The sequence below is a fragment of the Penicillium malachiteum genome (genome assembly GCF_028827825.1).
Source record: "Penicillium malachiteum strain IBT 17515 chromosome Unknown utg000001l:1.0-8184562.0:1.0-8186909.0, whole genome shotgun sequence".
Lineage (NCBI taxonomy): Eukaryota > Fungi > Ascomycota > Eurotiomycetes > Eurotiales > Aspergillaceae > Penicillium > Penicillium malachiteum.
This window is the reverse complement of record NW_026643094.1, coordinates 1,950,196-1,969,134: the sequence shown is the minus strand read 5'-3', so window position 1 is coordinate 1,969,134 and position 18,939 is coordinate 1,950,196. Positions and strand designations below refer to the sequence as shown.

The 18,939-nt window shown below is 47.1% G+C and overlaps 8 protein-coding genes across 8 annotated transcripts; 3 read left to right on the top strand and 5 right to left on the bottom strand.

The window, feature by feature from the left end:
- Positions 1 to 1,173: 1,173 nt before the first annotated feature.
- Positions 1,174 to 2,100, bottom strand: N7483_000726 (uncharacterized protein; the record flags this gene model as incomplete). The annotated part of the gene is made up of 2 exons (XM_057084164.1): positions 1,174 to 1,856; positions 1,971 to 2,100. The coding sequence occupies 2 exons, from the start codon at positions 2,098 to 2,100 to the stop codon at positions 1,174 to 1,176; spliced, it is 813 nt and encodes a 270-aa protein (XP_056950313.1).
- A 2,401-nt stretch (positions 2,101 to 4,501) lies between these two features.
- On the bottom strand, positions 4,502 to 5,946 carry N7483_000725 (uncharacterized protein; the record flags this gene model as incomplete). Its single annotated transcript, XM_057084163.1, has 3 exons — positions 4,502 to 4,689; positions 4,757 to 5,575; positions 5,640 to 5,946. The coding sequence occupies 3 exons, from the start codon at positions 5,944 to 5,946 to the stop codon at positions 4,502 to 4,504; spliced, it is 1,314 nt and encodes a 437-aa protein (XP_056950312.1).
- A 955-nt stretch (positions 5,947 to 6,901) lies between these two features.
- Positions 6,902 to 9,842, top strand: N7483_000724 (phosphatidylinositol 3-kinase VPS34; the record flags this gene model as incomplete). The annotated part of the gene is made up of 3 exons (XM_057084162.1): positions 6,902 to 6,950; positions 7,007 to 7,136; positions 7,193 to 9,842. The coding sequence occupies 3 exons, from the start codon at positions 6,902 to 6,904 to the stop codon at positions 9,840 to 9,842; spliced, it is 2,829 nt and encodes a 942-aa protein (XP_056950311.1).
- Positions 9,843 to 10,417: 575 nt separating this feature from the next.
- N7483_000723 (uncharacterized protein) lies at positions 10,418 to 12,512 on the bottom strand (the record flags this gene model as incomplete). The annotated part of the gene is made up of 4 exons (XM_057084161.1): positions 10,418 to 10,856; positions 10,910 to 11,841; positions 11,901 to 11,994; positions 12,064 to 12,512. The coding sequence occupies 4 exons, from the start codon at positions 12,510 to 12,512 to the stop codon at positions 10,418 to 10,420; spliced, it is 1,914 nt and encodes a 637-aa protein (XP_056950310.1).
- Positions 12,513 to 13,139: 627 nt separating this feature from the next.
- Positions 13,140 to 13,692, top strand: N7483_000722 (DUF3237 domain-containing protein; the record flags this gene model as incomplete). The annotated part of the gene is made up of 2 exons (XM_057084160.1): positions 13,140 to 13,319; positions 13,378 to 13,692. The coding sequence occupies 2 exons, from the start codon at positions 13,140 to 13,142 to the stop codon at positions 13,690 to 13,692; spliced, it is 495 nt and encodes a 164-aa protein (XP_056950309.1).
- A 319-nt stretch (positions 13,693 to 14,011) lies between these two features.
- Positions 14,012 to 14,620, bottom strand: N7483_000721 (YwbE family protein; the record flags this gene model as incomplete). The annotated part of the gene is made up of 1 exon (XM_057084159.1): positions 14,012 to 14,620. One exon carries the CDS (start codon positions 14,618 to 14,620, stop codon positions 14,012 to 14,014), a length of 609 nt encoding a protein of 202 aa, XP_056950308.1.
- Positions 14,621 to 16,144: 1,524 nt separating this feature from the next.
- On the top strand, positions 16,145 to 17,452 carry N7483_000720 (uncharacterized protein; the record flags this gene model as incomplete). Its single annotated transcript, XM_057084158.1, has 2 exons — positions 16,145 to 16,330; positions 16,394 to 17,452. The coding sequence occupies 2 exons, from the start codon at positions 16,145 to 16,147 to the stop codon at positions 17,450 to 17,452; spliced, it is 1,245 nt and encodes a 414-aa protein (XP_056950307.1).
- Positions 17,453 to 17,714: 262 nt separating this feature from the next.
- On the bottom strand, positions 17,715 to 18,828 carry N7483_000719 (aminoglycoside phosphotransferase family protein; the record flags this gene model as incomplete). Its single annotated transcript, XM_057084157.1, has 2 exons — positions 17,715 to 18,312; positions 18,371 to 18,828. The coding sequence occupies 2 exons, from the start codon at positions 18,826 to 18,828 to the stop codon at positions 17,715 to 17,717; spliced, it is 1,056 nt and encodes a 351-aa protein (XP_056950306.1).
- Positions 18,829 to 18,939: the final 111 nt, after the last annotated feature.

Genomic DNA, 18,939 nt, shown 5'->3' with positions numbered 1-18,939 from the left:
GAGTAAGGAGGCTTGATCCTGTCAGAATCCCTGCTAGGAAATCCCCAGAAACATACGTAGCTTTCTTCCTAAAAATAAGATAATTAAAACCTTGAATTCGAGCCTGATTGGGTTGTCGTGCCATATCGGATATGGGTTAATCCCTGTTTTTTTGAGGTTTCCAGATATTCCGGGTACTAAGTTAGTCTAGTGTTTCGCGTGTATGTGTTGGCTTGCAATGTCATCTGTGGCGTCTTTGCTTTCTAAGAGGTTCCTTTCTGGGCTGTCAATGTCCCGTGGTCATAGACGTACTCCGTAGACGTTGCCGATCTGCCGACTATTTGGTCATAGCTTGGACCTTTTTCTCTCTCTCTGGAATTTCTGGTTCGGTTAGGGGTCCCCGCTAAGGATGATCATCGCAGCCTGTGCCGAGCTCCTCCTGGGGTTGGCTGATGCAGGGTGGCTCGTGGGACGATGTCCAGGTCACCTCAACCTTGGAAATGCCTCGGTGTTGTTGGGTTATAGCAGTAGGCCCACTGAGAATGGTCTACACCTGCGCTGAATGAGCTAGTATCATATGTTCCTGAGAGTAAGGTCGCGTAATCCTTGCCTAATTCCATCCGCATCCAAGACTTCGTTCTGCTCAGCCCTATGACGTGGGGAAGGACGTCGCTTCATGGAAGTACAGGTGACATCGGTTCTCCTGTACGTATTGCCTATGATGACCAAGCAGTGAAGATCAAGATCTGTGGAACTTTGCAAACTCTGAATTTTCTAGTAATCCCTCGATGGACTCTGGCATATGCACTGGAACTAGCTCTCCAAGCTGCAGGTGCGGCCCCGATCTACTGTACAGACGAGCCAAGATAGAGGGACAAGAGTATGAAACAATGCGGTCAGACACCTCAGAGCCAGGTAGCCCCCAGTTACTAGTAGAAAAATCGGTTGCCTGTTCCTGATTACTTCCAGATTTAGTAATGATATAATTCAGAGATATCATTTCTTTTGAGGTAGGATTAAGGATATACACAGGGGAATAAGAGGGAAAAAACAAACACGCCACCCCACAACACCAGAGGAGTATCATATCAGACCTCCCTCGTACAAACCAGACACTCCAAACCGAATTAATAAATAAAACATGGCAGAGAAGAAAAGAGAACCATGTTGCATCATGGTGTGTTCGCAGTCATATTAGACATGCTTGTGATCATCCTTCAAAAACCAGGCGAAGACATCCTGAAACACGCCCTTGGCACCAATCTCAATCACATCCCCATGGCATGGAATGATGCGAGTAAAGTGCCATCGAATAATACGGCGCATCGACTCTGTGAATGCCTTCTTATCCTTGGCCAGGATATACCACGCAAAGCGACGATGAGGAGTAGCAGGGGCTTTAACAGCCAAAACGGGGAGAAACAGGCGAGTCAGGAAATTGGCAGTGCTACCCTCTTCAGTCTTCGAGTACTGCTCATTGGCAGGCAGGTTGAAAAGCAAATCGGCCTCGATCATAGTATGCGAGGGCTTGTGGAGAAAGACGAGTTCACGGGAGCTATGACCGTGCACGTACTCGATCTCGAACTCGGTGTCGAACTCTTGTGAGATTGTTCGTGGGCTCCCATCCTTCTTAAACACATGCTCGAACGGGGTATCCTTGAACTCGGGAACCTTCTGTCGCTTCTCCCATAATCCCTCAGGGGCGATGATGTGCGCTTCAGGGAAGGCGTTCTTCCATGCTGTGATGTGCAGATGGTGCTCAAGATCCGGCGCGATGATGTACTTGACGCTTCCGCCTTGTGACTGGACTGTCTCACGGACTTCTGGGGTGAGGCTAACGGGTGAGAAGATCGCGAGTGAACCTGTCTCGAGCTTGACTGTATAACACGCAAGGAGAATTAGTGTTTTGCCTCTTGCATTTATCTGACCCACTCAAGCTTTGCTGGTAGGTTGCGCCCTGCATGGGCTGCAAGGAGAGGACCGGAACTTACCCAGTGTTCCTCGAGCACCGAAGCGCATGATTCCGAACCGCGCGAATGGCAGACTAAAAGTAGTGATTTGCGGTACCACTGAACGAATCACCATCGTCGCCGATGGGTCGGACGGAAAGAGTTGCGGCATTTTGAGAAGATGTCTTGCGCTGACTTCGTATAGGTCTTTTTTGGGGGATGTATGTCTGAGTATGCTCCCTGGCGTTGAATGTCTCAGTCCCTTGAAAAGAATGCAGTTGCGCAGAACTTGAAGAGACAGGATGTGAGGTTAGAAATTAAGTTCTTTTTCTCTTGAGCAGTATTAAGTAGTCGCGAGTGGGGACTTTTTCTCTAGATTTGGAAAGGACGTGAACCCGCTTATGACGTTGTCCAGACCATCGTCGACCCTCGTTGCTTACCCACCACCTGGGGCATTAGTTAACGTAAGTCCCGCTTGACCGGGCCACCCCATCGAAAATCGCGTCTTTCTACCACCCTACCTAATTCAAACACCTATCATGCCACCAATTCGCAATATTTCGGCAGAAAAAAATGCCAACCTAGAGGGCAAGATCCTATTAGCCCTTGATGATATTGGAAATGGGCGAATCAGTTCTGTTCGCGCTACAGCAAAGCTATACGAAATACCGCGTTCAACACTACAAGCGCGTGCCAGTGGCCGAATCGCTCGCGCTGATATGCGCTCAAATCGCTGTAAATTAACACAGCTAGAAGAGGATTCGCTTACTAGATGGATAATATCTATGGTTACCCGTGGAGCAGCGCCTAGGCCAGCTACTGTACGAGATATGGCCAATATTCTACTAGCTGCGCGTGGTAGCCACCCCCCGCCTACAGTTGGTAAGAATTGGCCATCAACCTTTATAAATCGACATGAAGAGATTCGAACACGCTTATCTAGGCGATATGACTACCAACATGCCTAAAATGAAGATCCTAAATCCTTACGAGAGTGGTTTACAACCGTACAACATGTTATTGATGAGAATGGTATCCAGCCTGAGGATATTTACAACTTTGATGAGATAGGCTTTGCAATGGGTCTTATTTCAACACAGAAGGTTGTCACTCGATCAGAATATTACGGTCGGCGAGCTATTCTACAGCCTGTAAACCGTGAATGGGTGACAGCAATTGAAGCTATCTGTGCAGATGGCTATTCATTACCACCATGTGTGATTTTTAAGGGAAAGGTTGCTGTTACTAGCTGGTTCGATAACCTACCAAAAGATTGGCGATTTGAGGTCTCAGCTAATGGCTGGACTACTGATGAGATTGGCTTACGATGGCTAGAAAAGCTATTTATCCCATCTACAAATTTACGTGTCCATGGTCGATTTCGGCTATTGATTCTTGATGGCCATAGAAGCCATTTTACACCCCAATTTAACCAAATCTGCACTGAAAACAACATTATCCCACTCTGTATGCCTACACATTCATCATATCTATTACAACCATTAGATATTGGCTGCATTCATCATATCTATTACAACCATTAGATATTGGCTGTTTTCCAGTCCTCAAACATGTATATGGTCGCTTTATAAGTGATCTTGCGTGTACAGGCTATAACCATATCGACAAGCTTGATTTCTTAGCCAATTACCAACATGCCCGCCTTAAAGCTTTTTAGCCTATTACTATCCAGAATAGCTTTTTAGCTACTGGTTTAGTACCAATTGATGCTAAGAGTGTGCTTTCTAAGCTAAATATCTCTCTACGAACACCTACACCGTCCAACAGTAGGCCAGACAGTAGGTCTAGTCAATTTACACCTAAAACACCTAGAACTATGGTTCAGCTACAGAAGCAAGCTTCAATGCTTAAAGATCTTCTAAAACAGCGATCAAACAGCCCTCCCAGCCCATCGAAATTGATCTTAGATCAGATCATCAAAGGCCACTTAATAGCACTACACAACACCGCATTACTAGCACAAGAAAACGCCAATTTACGTGCTATAAATGAGAAGAAGCGACAGAAGCGCAGCCGATCAGCTAGGCAGACACTATGTGATGAGGGTCTAACAGTCGAAGAGGGCCTGCAGCTAGCCCAGCAGCTAGAATCAATGGATAGAGCTGCTGGTATTGAATCACACACCCAGGTTGAATTGCCTACTCAGCCAAATCAGCCAGCCCCTAAGGCGCCGCCTAGGTGTAGTGGGTATCGAGAGTTTGGATATCGGATTAATGTATGTAAAAATCGTAGTTATAACTGAATTTATTGGTGTTGGGTTGAAATATTTGAATTTAAAAAATTCTAGTGGGGTAGGGTGGCTCGGTCAAGCGGGAATTACGTTACCTCTTTTTTGCTTACATAGCTCTCGTGGTCTCGAACTCCACATTTCTTCATGATTACATAGCTGATCTTAAGATTCTCGATTTTTCTACCCCTCGGCACAATTTGCATAAAACAGGTTTTATGAAGGACATAAATCTAGACATTAAAATCCATTTTATCTAACAAAGCAAGAAAAGCGCTCGGGTATCTTTGCTCAACGCACGGAAAGGAACCTTAAGAACGCCTCTCTATCCGCCAGCATACCAAGTAGTTCCGGTGTCCTCTGCACGCTCCTCCCGGTGCGGAATCATAGGTTCGTCGATTCCAAAGGCCTCGATAAGCTCTTGCCAAGATTCGAAATCAAGGCTGAAAATGTTTTGGGCCTTCTCCATGCCCATTGCTTGCGCCTCATGGGGCGGGCGCTCATCGACCTTGTCTGGTAAATGGTTAGTGGATTCATTATGAATGAAGTACAGCAGGAAAGGGAAAGAGATATCACTCACGTAGGGTCGGAATTCCTCTGCTGTCTGTGCTCACGCCTACTAGGCCATCTCGGACAAGGAAGCTCACGTAGAATAGATTCTCAACACTTTGGCCAAACGAGCGGGAATTAATGCAGAATTTGTAAAGTGGAACGCCCCCGTCATCGCAGATGTCATGTTTGTCCATGACTTCATGCGTTACCTCCTCACTGTCCTCCACAGATAGGATATCTTCCACCTTTCCTATGTTCTCGAATATGGTTTTGGCCAGTAACTTGTAAATCGCATTGCATGTCTCGGTCAAACTGACATCCTGCTGTTCAGCAAGATCTTCCTGGCGTAGTTCCTGGGGCCTGATAACCTGCGTGGCGTCGAACCGCTCATTCTCCCTGCGCTGGGTAAGCTGACGCGTGCGCTTTTGAACAGAAAGGGGTCCTAGTAGCCAACTTGACACAACAGGTCGCGCATTACACTGCAGACATGCGGCCCGTCCAAGCCATTCCCAATTCATGGCGTCTCCCTCATCTGGGTCATCGCTGTCATCGGGATCTCTTTGAGTAGCACGTGGAGCTGCGTTGCGTGAGTTGGTCGAGAGGTCTGGTCCACGGCGCATGTACCCAATACACTTGGAAACAAACTCATCGACATCGATTCCCGCATTGACATCGCCGAGAGTCAGCTGAGCAGCCTTTTTGTGGGAGAGATCGGCGGCGTTGGCTAGGAGTCGCGAGTCGATCGTGGCATCTGACGTCTGCTTGACATCGACATAGAGCTCATCGGCTTTTCTGATCGTTTCCAAAATACCATTGCTGCCGGATTGTAGGTATGTATCTCGCGAAGCTGTAGATTAAAGGCGATCAGTTAGCATGATTATAACACCTCATCCATAGACTGGCCAACATACTGTTGAATTTTGTGGTTAGAGACCTGAATTTCCCTAGAACCCCACGGCGTTCTTGGGGATTCTGATCAGGGTCATAGAACTTTCTTCCATTATTGCGCTGGGACGAAGGCATTTGCGAGGGCATATTCGAGGAACGATCGGTGAGACAGCGTCGCTTGGAAGAGAGTGCTGCTGAAGTATGACCAGTGTTTCGTTTATTTGTGTTTCTTCGGCGGTTTTCTTTCTCTGGGGAGGACGAAGGAGATGAGTTTGAACTGGAGGCGTTTGCGCTTGCGTGGTCCAGTCGACTGAATGAAACGCGAGCCATAACTCGAGGGCGCTTGCGAGCGCTAAGAATGAGATTGTAAGAGAAACAAAGATGAGTAAAGTGGCAAAGCCGTGGACCCAGAGTTATTTCAGTGAGAGTGAGGTTGAGATGCTAAAATCAAACTGAGTTGCCAACACACAAATGCGCCAGTGTCTCGAGGTTGAATGTGATCGATCAATTGTTCCATTTCGAGGCGCGTCGCGTGCCCCACGTGATCGCGTAAGTGGGTTCAAGCATCTACATGTACGGAGTATTTATTACCATTACGAGTACGGAGTATATCAAAAATTGACATTATAGGGAACACATAATGAATTTGAATTTATGGTTATGACAAGAAATATATCCCGTTCTCCAAAAAAATTTCATTTGGTCTCTAATAATAACTTCTCCAGTATTATTTTGTGATGTTGAATCACACCCGTGGACCCATAGGTACAGTGGCGCCTTTATTCCCGCCTTCCAAATTGGGCTAGCGCTGAAGTACAGGATGAGATCAATCCACAATAATGCCTGTAGTCACATTAATATTCGATCCATTGGATTGCTGTATGATTGGAATATTGAATTCACACACATTCATAGTTTGTATAGAGGACAGGTTCTATAAAAAGTGTTGGATTTATTAAATTCTCTGGCAGAAAAAAGATGTGACAGAAAAGACATGTGGCAGAATAAAGACAGTAAAGGTGTTCCGCAAACTCATTTAACACCACTATAAAGTATTCTGCCGGCAAAATATTAACATTTTCATTTCACATATTTGGGGCGTCGAAAAAGTTTGAATGAATAGAAGGCAGTGTCTAGTTTCTATTACAAATAAAATGAGATATAGAAAATGAAGTTTTTATGCTGAAAAAGGCTGTTGGAGTTGAAGGCGGAGTCGCGGAGTAATATAAATCCAAAAGGCGGTGAGGATTGATCTGAAACTCTCGCAACTCCCCCACCTGCCAAGATGGACCACTCGAAACTTCCAGACCTCCCAGAGGCACTAAAAAAATTACGTATGCAACACCTCACGTGATGATAACGATTTATGCTGACTAAATCCCATCTCCAGTTCCGAGTGCTGACGACGTAGTTGCCAGAGATCGATCTATTTCTCCGAATTGGGAGGACTTCACGAAAGGGATGGAGTGCTTCAGTTTTGTGCGGTCCATTCAGGTGGATATCCCAATCTGGGTCAGAATGTGAGTATTAAAGTCTAGTATGAATCCCAGGCAGCTTCGCAGCTAATGAGCCACAGCTGTTCCTTGGAAGGCAAGCAGAAGGAGATTCCCTTTTCCGAACTACTTGAAAACCCCGAGTTGCGATACACAGCATCCACCAATGACCCTTGCTCCGATCTTTACGTTACCGCGCAGCTTTGGTCTGACTCAAAGCCTCTGGGTCTGCCCCTTCAAACTCCATACAAAGCTTTCAAAAACGAGCGAGTCTGGAATGAATGGTTGTTGATGCCCATGTCGATCAAGGATGCCCCGCTCAACCTCCAGATTGCGATAACGGCTTGGGACCTATCCCCGCTGGCAGACACTCCCGACCATCGTATTTCATTCGGCGGAACAACTATCTCGGTGTTTGATCAGGATGGTATGCTGAAGATGGGCCGGCAAAAATGCAAGGTCTATCGTCATAGAGCTGCCGACGGTTTCTCATCTACAGCCACACCTTCATCCCCAGCCCCGAATCGGCGCAATCCCGACAATTTGGATGTTCTAGCCAAATCCAAAGCAGAGCTAGAGCTAGAACGGCTTGAACCCTTGATCAAAAAGCATGAAATGGGTGAAATTCCACGCATTGACTGGTTGGATCAGATGCTCTTTCGTCAAATTGAAAAACTCAAGATTGATGCGGAAGCCGCAGGGGAATCACGAGCCATTCTTGCCAAAAAGATGAGATCTAAAGCAAAAGAATACAACGAGAACAATCCAGATGAGCACAGCGTGGATGAACAAAGCGTGGATCAGGAGAACTTCGTTCTTTATGTGGAATTCCAACGCTTTGATCTCCCCGTCCTCTGGGCCGACCACCAATACCCTGCACCGCCTGTTTCATCCTATTCTCAGATTCCGCCTACCAACCCCAACTCGGCATCGAAGCCCGCTCCCGAGGTCCGGTTGGGCCCTGGAATCGAGGAAGGCGATGGAGCTGGGGTCATTAAGATCTATGATGGTGAAGTTGGACAGACTGGAAACCCATGTGAAGACAAACATCGGCGATTGATTCGAAGCCACCGAACTGGGTTCATGGACAGAGATCTGAAGCCGAACCCAAAGATCCGGGATGAGCTGAATGATATCTTATCGTATGAGCCGACCCAATCCCTCACCGCCGAGGAAAAGGACTTGGTGTGGCGATTCAGGTACTATCTTACCCGAGAGAAGCGAGCGTTAACCAAATTTGTGAAATCGGTCAACTGGCGCGATGACGGCGAATCTCGACAGGCTGTTGAGATATTGCCCAAGTGGACCGAAATCGATGTTGACGATGCGTTGGAGCTCTTGGGTCCCACTTTTGACAATCCAGAAGTACGCTCGTATGCCGTGGCGAGGTTGCGCAAGGCAGACGACGAGGAGCTTCTTCTTTATCTGTTGCAACTGGTACAGGCGTTGAAGTATGAGGAAAGTTCATTTGAGGAGGTGGATGAAGCTGCCCGCGACTCTTCCCTTGCTAAATTTCTCATTACGCGTGCTGCCAACAACTTCAAGCTTGGTAACTACCTGCATTGGTATCTGATGGTTGAGTGCGACGATGCAGCGTCCGCGACACTATCGACACAGCGTCGACTGTTTGCACGGGTGGAATATTACTTCATGGTCGAGCTCGAGAAGATCAATTCAGAGCACCGTAAAACACTCCTGCGACAAGGCGAACTCGTCATTGTGCTCTCGAAGATTGCTAAAGACATCCGATTCTCACGAGAGACTCGACCTGCGAAAATCGAACTACTCAAAAAGATGTTACGAGATCCCAAGAATGAAATCATCAACATCGATCCGCCATTGCCCCTTCCGATAGACCCGGATGTCTCAGTAGTTGGGTGCTACCCCGATGAATCTAATGTCTTCAAATCGACATTGTCTCCTTTGCAAATCACCTTCAAAACTGATGATGGCCGACGATACCCACTCCTGTTCAAGGTCGGTGACGATCTCCGGCAAGACCAACTGGTCATCCAAATTATCATCTTGATGGACCGACTTCTCCAGAAGGAGAATCTTGATCTGAAGTTGACTCCTTATCGAATTCTTGCTACAAGCTCAACTGCTGGCGCGGTCCAGTTCATTCCATCTACTTCCCTTTCTGCCGCGTCATCTAAGTACAGATCGATTCTCGCTTATCTGAAGGAGAACAACCCTGATGAGAACGAACCCCTTGGTGTGCGCAAGGAGACTATGGATACCTACATCAAGTCTTGCGCAGGTTACTGTGTGATCACCTACCTTCTTGGCGTTGGCGACCGTCACTTGGAGAACCTGCTGCTGGCTCCAGATGGCCATTTCTTCCACGCCGATTTCGGATTCATCCTTGGTCGTGACCCTAAGCCATTTGCTCCTATGATGAAACTTTGCAAGGAAATGGTTGAAGGCATGGGAGGCACTACATCGCCTCACTACCTGCAATTCAAGCAGCACTGCTTTACCGCATACACCACCTTGCGCAAATCGGCCAACTTGATCCTCAATCTCTTTAGTCTGATGGTGGATGCCAACATTCCAGACATTCGCGTTGAACCCGATAAGGCTGTTCTCAAAGTCAAGGAACGCTTCCACTTGGAAATGACGGAGGAGGAGGCCATGCGGCACTTCGAGCAGTTGATTGGGGATAGTGTGAATGCTATCTTTGGTGTGGTGATCGATCGTCTTCATGATTTTGTGCAAGGCTGGAGGGCGTGATGATCTGTACCCTACCCATGATAATGACTGCTATGTTTCTCCTTTTTTTTGTATTGACTGCTTTTCCCTCAGATTCCCTGCTTTTTTGCGGAAATTGGTTTTGTTTCAAAGAGTGTATTTCCTTGAAATTGCTTGCATATTCCTGGAATTCCTCCGTCATTTCCTGAGTTCCCTACATATTTCTGAGATCAACGCTGTATCTTAGCGAATGCCCTTTCATGATTTACGGAACCGGATTCCTGGAGTTCAGGGTTCTTTTTTGCGCGTTCTCGAAATGATACCCCAAATGTTTCATTAAGTTGATTTTCATTAGTTCATCCTACTGCAAAACAGAAAATCTAGGAAGAAATACAAAGTATTTTCTAAAAAAAAAATTTCCCCATTTTCCCCCTTGTCCTCGTCTAGCCCTCAAACCCCAGCACTCTAGAGCAAATGAATACCCCATCCTTACATCTAAGGATTCAGCGTAATACGGACATCGAGTCCCAGAACATCGACAACTTGTGACTGATTCACCTCCGCGCCCAGGCGTGCAATGTATAAGGGGCGTGTCCATCGAAGGTTAGCGAAGCGTACTATCTATTCATTATTCCATCATTTGGAAATTGTCTTTCTTGAAGCTCAACCCATTCTTGGTCATGCATCGCAGCTCTTTCAGTTGTCTCCGTGTCTTCATCATCTTCGGGCGTGCCTTCTCGACATGCCCATGCATCAACGAAACGGAGCACTTCTCGTGGCCACCACCTCTTCATCACCAGTAACCGGAATGGCACCAGTGCAATTATCAAAACTGGGAAAGCCGGTGCCCCTTGTGTCAATGTGACAATGAAGATGATGACAGTAGTGACGATTTGTAGGATTGTATACAGGTGGATTGGAAGATAGGATGGATTCCGAGGCGGCTCATCGGACGTGATATCCGAGGCCTCGGTGCTCCGAGAGTGTAAAGACTGAGGTAGTGGCGGCAACTCCGATGGAGGAGTAAGAAGATAGAATGTGCGATAGAGTATGGGACTGGAAGAATGGTTAGTACAGGACATAGTATCAATGCCAGGCTCTAAACTTACTTTACAGACAAGCTCTGCTCACCCATGAATAGGAAAAGTCCCGCCAGAACACTCGTTGGTGTCAAGCCGAGCACTTTCATGAATGGTGGACTGATGAATAGAAGAATAGCGCCTGCTTGTAAGAAAGCAGACCAGCGCTGCTCGTACACTCGACGAACATTCCGCTTCTCAACTTTTTCCTCTCCATCAACGACAACCACATTCTCTTCCTTTACAGTATGCATCAAAGACTCAGAATGCAGCGGTGCTTGTGGGAGAAGACCGTTGGCAGGTGGAATCCCTAGAATTCCACATAAAGCCGTCGTGGTCCCTAGCAAGACAATATCCCAAGCAAAGCCGCCCGGCTTGCGAGTTCCATATCGATCAATTGTGCAAATAATGGAACTCACTTCATGATCAAAGAAGAAAAGAATTGTAATGATCAATCCTGGGATAATAGCACCAAATATCCACTTGAGCGGCAGTTTCCAAAACTCCACGAAGAAGACAGTTCTCTCTGGCGATGTTGGTCGAAACGAGGCGCTGACGGCTAATGTCGACTTATCTAGCTGAGCTAGTTCACCCACATAAGGCAATCCAATGAAAATGATGATTGAAATCGCAGCGGCGTATTCCGTCAGCGCGAGACGGATGTATCGGTGGAATAACGGCTTCCAACTCTCGGCCGTCGAGAGGAAAATTGCGAGAAGCATAGTACCGACGGCGCCTATTATCGCGTAGAGAAAAGCAGCGAAAGAGAGATCCGCGTGTGCTCTTTGTAGTTCTTGAATTGCTTTATGAAAGTAGATGATACTGTTGAGGAGGGAAAATATCTCCGTTGCGAATGTTGTGACGTAGCGCATAGTCCAGTCGTGGGCGTTTATAATGGCTAAAATGTAGTGTAGCCATGCGGAATGAATTAAGGACCATGCCATGAATGGCAGGAATGGAATCTTTCATGTCAGTCAGTATGAAAGTCGCGTTGATCGTCGAAATACTAAAGCTGACTCACCTTGAATGCATCCTCGCATAGAGAGTAGATGTTCTCAGCCAAGACGGAAAATGGACCCGTTACACCGAGAATAGTGAGGGGTTGAATTGAGAAGCTATCCAGAGAGTCAGAAAAAATCACCAAGAGCACTTCTTTGCAATAGATTAAGGAGAATAAAACCCACAGTGAAAAAATGATGCCGCAAAGCCCGGTACTCAGTACCACTTCAATAGTGCCCCAGCTCTTGCCGGTCAACACATATAGGTCACTAGCAAAAGTGATCCCAGGTAGCAGATTTGTGAAGAAAACATAGACGGCGCTTGCAAATATCAACTGATTGAATACAGTCCAATCAGATACATATCGTCCGCGTAGATTCACGATGTCTTGTTTTATCAAGCGAAATGGTCGCAGCGGCCCACCTGCAGCTACCGAGCCCCGCAGTATCTGGAGGGGTCGTGGGGTATGCTTCGACGGCGTGATGATTGAATGGGCATCTTGTTCATTACTTTGATCATCTGTATCCAAATCAGGGTGATTATCTCTCTTGGCTCTCCTGCGGCGGGGTCGTGATCTGCGTCGGACAGAAGAACCTCGTGTAGATGGTGGTCTGAAGGCTGACATGAGAGGCATTTTGCATCTAGTGAGCAGAAAATAATTTAAAATGCCTGTGTCTTTTCGCCAAGTTTCTCACTTTTCCTTCAATCGATATGATGTTCTGGTCTCTTTCATCTAGGCGTTAAGGAGCTCGTCGGTGACATAACGTTCAAGTTGCGGGAGGACCCGGCCTGGGCATTTGATAGCCCTCGTCATTGACCCCCAATCTACCATCTGTTCATCCGCCTGTGTAGAAATTTTTATCTAAACCAAATCAAAGTTAAAAATTCAAACATTGAAGGTCTATACTAATTAGATGGACACTGGAAGTTATTATGCACATGTGAAAGCCTGAGCACGTAAGTACCTTATCAAACCAACGGGCATCAGGCATCCAATCTGGTACTTTATAGATATTAGCCCTTCCCAGGGAACTTTCTGCAGAACAAGAGCTAATCATTGATCTGTTCCAAGGTTATCATGTGTTTCAAGATTACTAGCTCAAATCTTAGTTAGGTGTGTGTGCGTACACTCCTCATTCATCAGCAGGCTAGTGCTTATATTGACTAGTGGAATTCAAGTTAGTCCCAAGCCCACCACAAAAGAGATTGTGGCTTTTGGTGATAGACAAACCATATCCTTTCCCCCCAATGACCAAGAAACATGGCACCAAAGCTTGAACCTTGCTTCACGTTACGAGGCTACATTGGTAACGAATACACCATTATGCTAACCGGCATAAAATCCGGTCCAACTCGTGGAGTGACACCAATCACGCACGGTTGCATCGAGGGCTCAGGACTTAAGGCTGAGATTCTTCCTGGAGGGGCTGATTATGTTCTGGTTCGTGTTTAAATGAACTGTCAATTTGATAATGACCTCTAACGTCTGACTCTGCGAGAAGATTGACCCGGAAACCAATAGCTGTCATATTGATGTTCGCACATCTGCCCGGACGCCAGAAGGACACGGATTCTATATCCGCTATAAGGGGGTATTGAAAATGGATGAGAAAACAACCAAAATTTTGAGCGGGGCTCCAGATGCTCAATCGACAGAATATGGCGACCATGAATGGTTCACGACACCCGTGATGGAAACAGATGATCCTAAATTCAAATGGATTGAGTCCTCGGTTTTTGTCGCTCAAGGGCATTTCGTTTTAGGTGATCCCCAGTCTGCACTTGAGTATCAGATATATAAGCTAGTGAATTGATAGTGAATCATCTCGGGCACTCCCTGCTCTTCCAGCTAGTCAAAGACAAACTCCGACCATGTGCCTGACATTCCGGGCTATGCGGGGCATGCTTCCAGTCAAGAGGGGACGTTTCAGAGTTGGTCGGGATTTTTAAAGATGGTCGATGGTGAATTGTCTTTTTATCGCAATCTGGCAAATTTGACCACCTGGGCAGCTACTTCAACTGCAACTTGCGGCCCGAGAAGTATGCCATCTAAAATTTTAGTAATGGATACTATTTGTGAATGTTGAAAGAGTTCATTAGACCAAGATTAGTCCAGGTATCATTATTTTCATATCACTTTTCGAAATGTCCTGCAACATGGTGGGCTACAGCGGCTTCATCACCCTCAAATGTGCCACACACAGGACAGGATACTGTCTCGACTGTCTTTTGAGCAGGGACGGGCGAGTCTACCATACCACCATCCCTGTTGTCCACATTCTGTTGCGCCTGCGTCTTTGCGCCCCGCTTCTTTGCCTTGGGAGGACGGATATACATATCTAGCCCCATGACTTCTGATGGAGGCTCTTCGGGTCCATCGAGACGCATGTCGCGTGCAGTAAAGCGATTACGTCTTCCACTGGGATCGCCTCCCTCTGTTCTTAATTGTATGCCCTCTTCTCCATCGATTTCCTCCTGCGTCGGGCCTGAGGACTCCTCGCTGCTGCCAAGGCTCTGTACTCGCCCGACGCGCCCATCAGTGAGGCGCACTTTGACACCTCGTGGGTGATCTCCTCGTGTCAGTACATCGCTGACTGTGCCTGATACTGTGCGCCCTGTAGGCTGGTCGGCCTTGAGGATAATGTTGACGGGTGTGCCAGGGTTGATAGATCTTGAAGGGGGTACACGTGGATGGGAGTGGCTTGAACCGCCGCGCCCGTTTTGTCGTCTTTGGCGATTCATTTTTGGGGCTTTCTTCCTCGGTTCAAGTGTGTAGAATCGAGTTCCAAGGTTCCAATGGTTGAATTGTGAATGCGGGCGTGTTACAACACTAGTCCCGATTAGGTTAGAGATCTACACTTAAAAAGCACATAGATCTAGCAGCTGCACCTACCTGTAGCTTTGCCTAATGAAGGGCGTTATACTGCGTCTGACAGGCAATAGAAAATTACCGAGAGGTTGGATCATCATTCACCTCTTGCAGAAATGGAAGACGGAAGGGTATTGTGGAGAAGAAGGAGTGAGAGCTGAGGTTGGCGAGGTGATATCCATGTTGATAGCGGCATATCGTTATTCCGACTCGATTTTCGATACATACGGGACCTTGGAAGATCCGCGCAGATATCCAAGGTTCTAAAGTCAATCTTCCAAAATCGAAAGATTCAATTGAATTTTTGCTCCAGAACGCTCTTTCATCTGCAAATGATGATTATTGACACAATACGAGCTGGTCTTGGAGTCTCAAAAGAGGGCAACTGTACGAAATACACCGCCACACAGGCCATCTTCACGCGATCGCGGGTGTGCCGGAGTCTAGACGCAGATCTTCGACAATCCAATACCAAGACTTATTCCTTGGCATGCTTCAAATATTGGCATTTCGGCATAAGATCAAGGCCAATGGCATCGTGTTTTGCCTCCACGCATGCTGAAATGGAAAACGGATTATGCAGACCAAGTCATTGCACGGAGGATAGTTCACTACATAATACATAACAGTGTCCAACTTGATATACTCCGAACTCCGTGCGAACTATCTACACATGTCACAGGCTGTCAGTAGCACCGCCCTGGGCCCTGGCAGATCTCAGCTTTTTCATTCCTCATGGAGTGCATAAAGTACTGAGTATCCACTTCGATTGTCGTATTGCCCCACAATATGATGGTCAGGGTCGTACAGTACCTTGAAGCAAGATAACAAAAAAGGTAGGCTAATTAGAACCTTTGAATAGAGAAGCAAATCCTTGGTATGATCATGAATCTATCTCTGTAAATAAGCAGCGTCACCAACAATATTCTTATGTTCGAAGCAAGGCAGGCCCAGAGATGCAGGTGTAGTAAGGCACGGACGGGCATTGGGGGGCCAAGGTGATACATGTACAGCATGCACGCAGCACATGTGTACATATTGATTGTTGAAGATCCACGCACTTCCCGTGTGGATCATGATCCTCCAAGATGATGTTGATCTTGTTCCATTTACTTCCCCTTTCCGGTCAAACTCACCGAGACCCCGAGAGCGATCGTCATGGACCGACTTGAATCCCGGATTTTTATCATCCGAGTCATAATATTTTAAATACTCTTCCGTTCCCCTTTGCCGACATTGACTCGGCCCGATCCTTATCAAACGCATTCAGTAAAATCAGACAAGGTAAGCACTGGCCCCGGGGCATTGCAAGCAACCTCCGAATCCTTTTTTCTTCAAAGGTTGACAGGTACTGACTTTTGCGCAAGTGTGGCTTGAAGGTCTGGCTGAAGCACATCATGACCATCACCTTCACAACCCGAGGGCTGGTTCGGGCAGCTCTTTTGGCAGGACTGTTGCCCTACTGTCTTGCGTTCCGATACGACCAGTCTCGATATGGAAAAGTCGAAGTGACATATGAACAAGACATTTACTCTGCAGAGGGTGCAGCTATGCTCCAGCCTGGAGACACTGAGGAAGGAGAGGTGTGTCGCACCCATTAAACGTTCAAATGTTATATTGCACTCAGCTCACTAACTGAACAACAGGCCCACGGCGACATCGATGTACCAGATGGCGCTGACTTCACATCATTTAATGTCAATGAGCATGGTGACGAAGAAATGCCGGGGTTCATAACAAAGGATATTGATGACGATAAACTCGAGCATCTATATATTGTTCTCCATGGGAGACTCAGGAATGGAAATGAATACTGGAAGATCTTCGACGAAGCCATCTCCAAGGCAAAAGATGACAACTACCCCGGAACGGATCATGAAATGGCAGTGCTAGCCCCACAGTTTTTCTCGACGAAATACAACTCCGGCCAGTACACGAAAAACCAATTGGCTTGGGACGACTTGAACGCCTGGGAGGCGGGTGCCCAGGCTAATCATCCAAAAGACTCAGATCTGACCGCTTTCGACGTCTTGGACGGCCTCGTCAGGCTTCATTCAGACAAAGACAAGTATCCAAAACTGACAAACATCACCGTCGTTGGTCATGGTGGCGGCGGTCAGCTTGCCCAGCGATACTCAGCTCTGGGTGAGGATGCTCCCGACAATGTTCACGTTCGGTACATCCACGGCGACCCATCCTCCTGCATGTATTTCACCGAAGACCGACCTATTTTGTCCGACGACGAAAGCTCAAAGAAGCTTTGCCCTGACTATAATGTTTGGCGATACGGCTTTGACAAGTTCCCCGGCACTGGAGGCAAGCGCATGACGGCAAAGGATTATTTCCAACAATACCTAAGCCGAGATGTCATCTCTATTGTGGGACTCCAGGATACGGGAGCTTCCGGTGACCAGAGCTGCATGGGTATCATGCAAGGAGGCGTCAATCGACGTGCCCGTAACTTGATCTGGTACCGATACATCAACACCCTCGGAGGCACGGATGAGAATTTGGATGGGTTCCCTGGTTCATTCGACAGTTTGCCTGATTGGAGCGATGCTGTGGATGGAAAGAGCCTCGTACGACTTGTCGTTGTTGAAGATGCGGATCATGATGCGAAGGAGGTATTCGATGGAGATCTGGGGCGATCGGCGCTCTTCAGTGATCAGGATGTCGAGGAAGGCTGGCGGCCCGGCGATGACTAGGACGATGACACGAACTAGATACGATCAATTGATAATTACAAGGAATGTAGATCATAGAGTGCAGGCAAGCGAGACATCTGGGAACTTACATTCATTCATTTATAGACTCAACGACTCCAACTCAGGGTCAATGGAAATACTAGTGCCAATTTCAAGTTGCTAGAATACTGGCGATTCCCAGGCAATCTCTGAAGATTCGTTTGCTGGATACAGGCAAAACTGTTTGTCAATTGAGCAGATATTCTACACGAGGAACACCAATCTAATCCACAAGCTTCGTAGCTGGGGTAAGAAGCAATCCATCTAGTCCAAGCATATTGTAGGCTCCACTTTCATCATCTCGAATAGGCTCTGGCTCTGTCTTATTACCGAGACGACTCGTGAATCCGTGGGACCGTAGAAGACCAACGATTCTGGCCGCTTTGATTGTCTGGAGGGTATCGGCATCAAGGTTTCCGGTACTTCTCGATAGGATGTCCCAAAAGATTCGATCTAAAATTTCGTAGTTGGCATGGCGGATCCAGCCTACACGAAGGCGAAAGTGGCCCATGAATTGCTGGAGGGAGTGGAAGTTTGTCCCAAAGGGCCCAATCTCAGCTTCAGCCCAGTCAATGACTCCGACTAGATGATTGTATTTCTCGTCGACCATAACGTTGTGGACACCAAAGTCCTTATGGATAAGGACCATAGGAAGTGCGAAGATAGCTGGCAGAGTATCAATGGATTGTTGGATGATGGGCTGGAAGCGACTCGGCAGCGCGACAAGAAGTTGGCGTAAATCTTTCTCGTATCTCTGAAGTTTAGCTTCTCGATCCGATGAGCTAATAGGCTGTGGATGCTTCCATGCCAGCCCAAGGAATCTATAAAACTTAACTTAAATAAGACAGAGAGAGAAAGGGAGAGAGATCTTTGTCATACCCTGCAATGTCTGCTATCAGGTTTTGTCGCCAGATACAAAACTCGACCGAGTCAGGTGGAAGATTATGAGCCAGAATGAAATCAAGGTGGCTGATGCCTTTTACTCGACTCATGACATAGACAAGTAACTGCTCTTTTCCATCTGCGCCCTCATTTGAGTCTCCAATCCGACCATAGAAAGTAGCAGACGGAATCAAAGGCCCGTATATGTCACGGGCCAGATTGACCATGGCGGTCTTCAGGGTTAGCGATTCAAGTCGAAATTGTACCACGGACTCGCGAGTGGGTCCTGCATAAACAGTATAGCTACAGCTACCTTGGATTTCAACAGGAACAACAGGCCCACCGGCGAGCTCCTGCGCACGAGCATTGCAAGCTAACTGAGTTGCAGAGGTCTGGCGGAAGAAGTGAAGTATCTCCTCATCGAAGGAGTACTCTTGCGGAGCTTCGGAGCTCATATTGGGAATTTGGAAAGCGGCGAATTTGACGAAGTGATCTGGGGAGGAAGAATTGGTTCAGGCAATGAAATCGGTGTTCATGATATTGAGAGGAAAGAAAGAGGCGGGGAT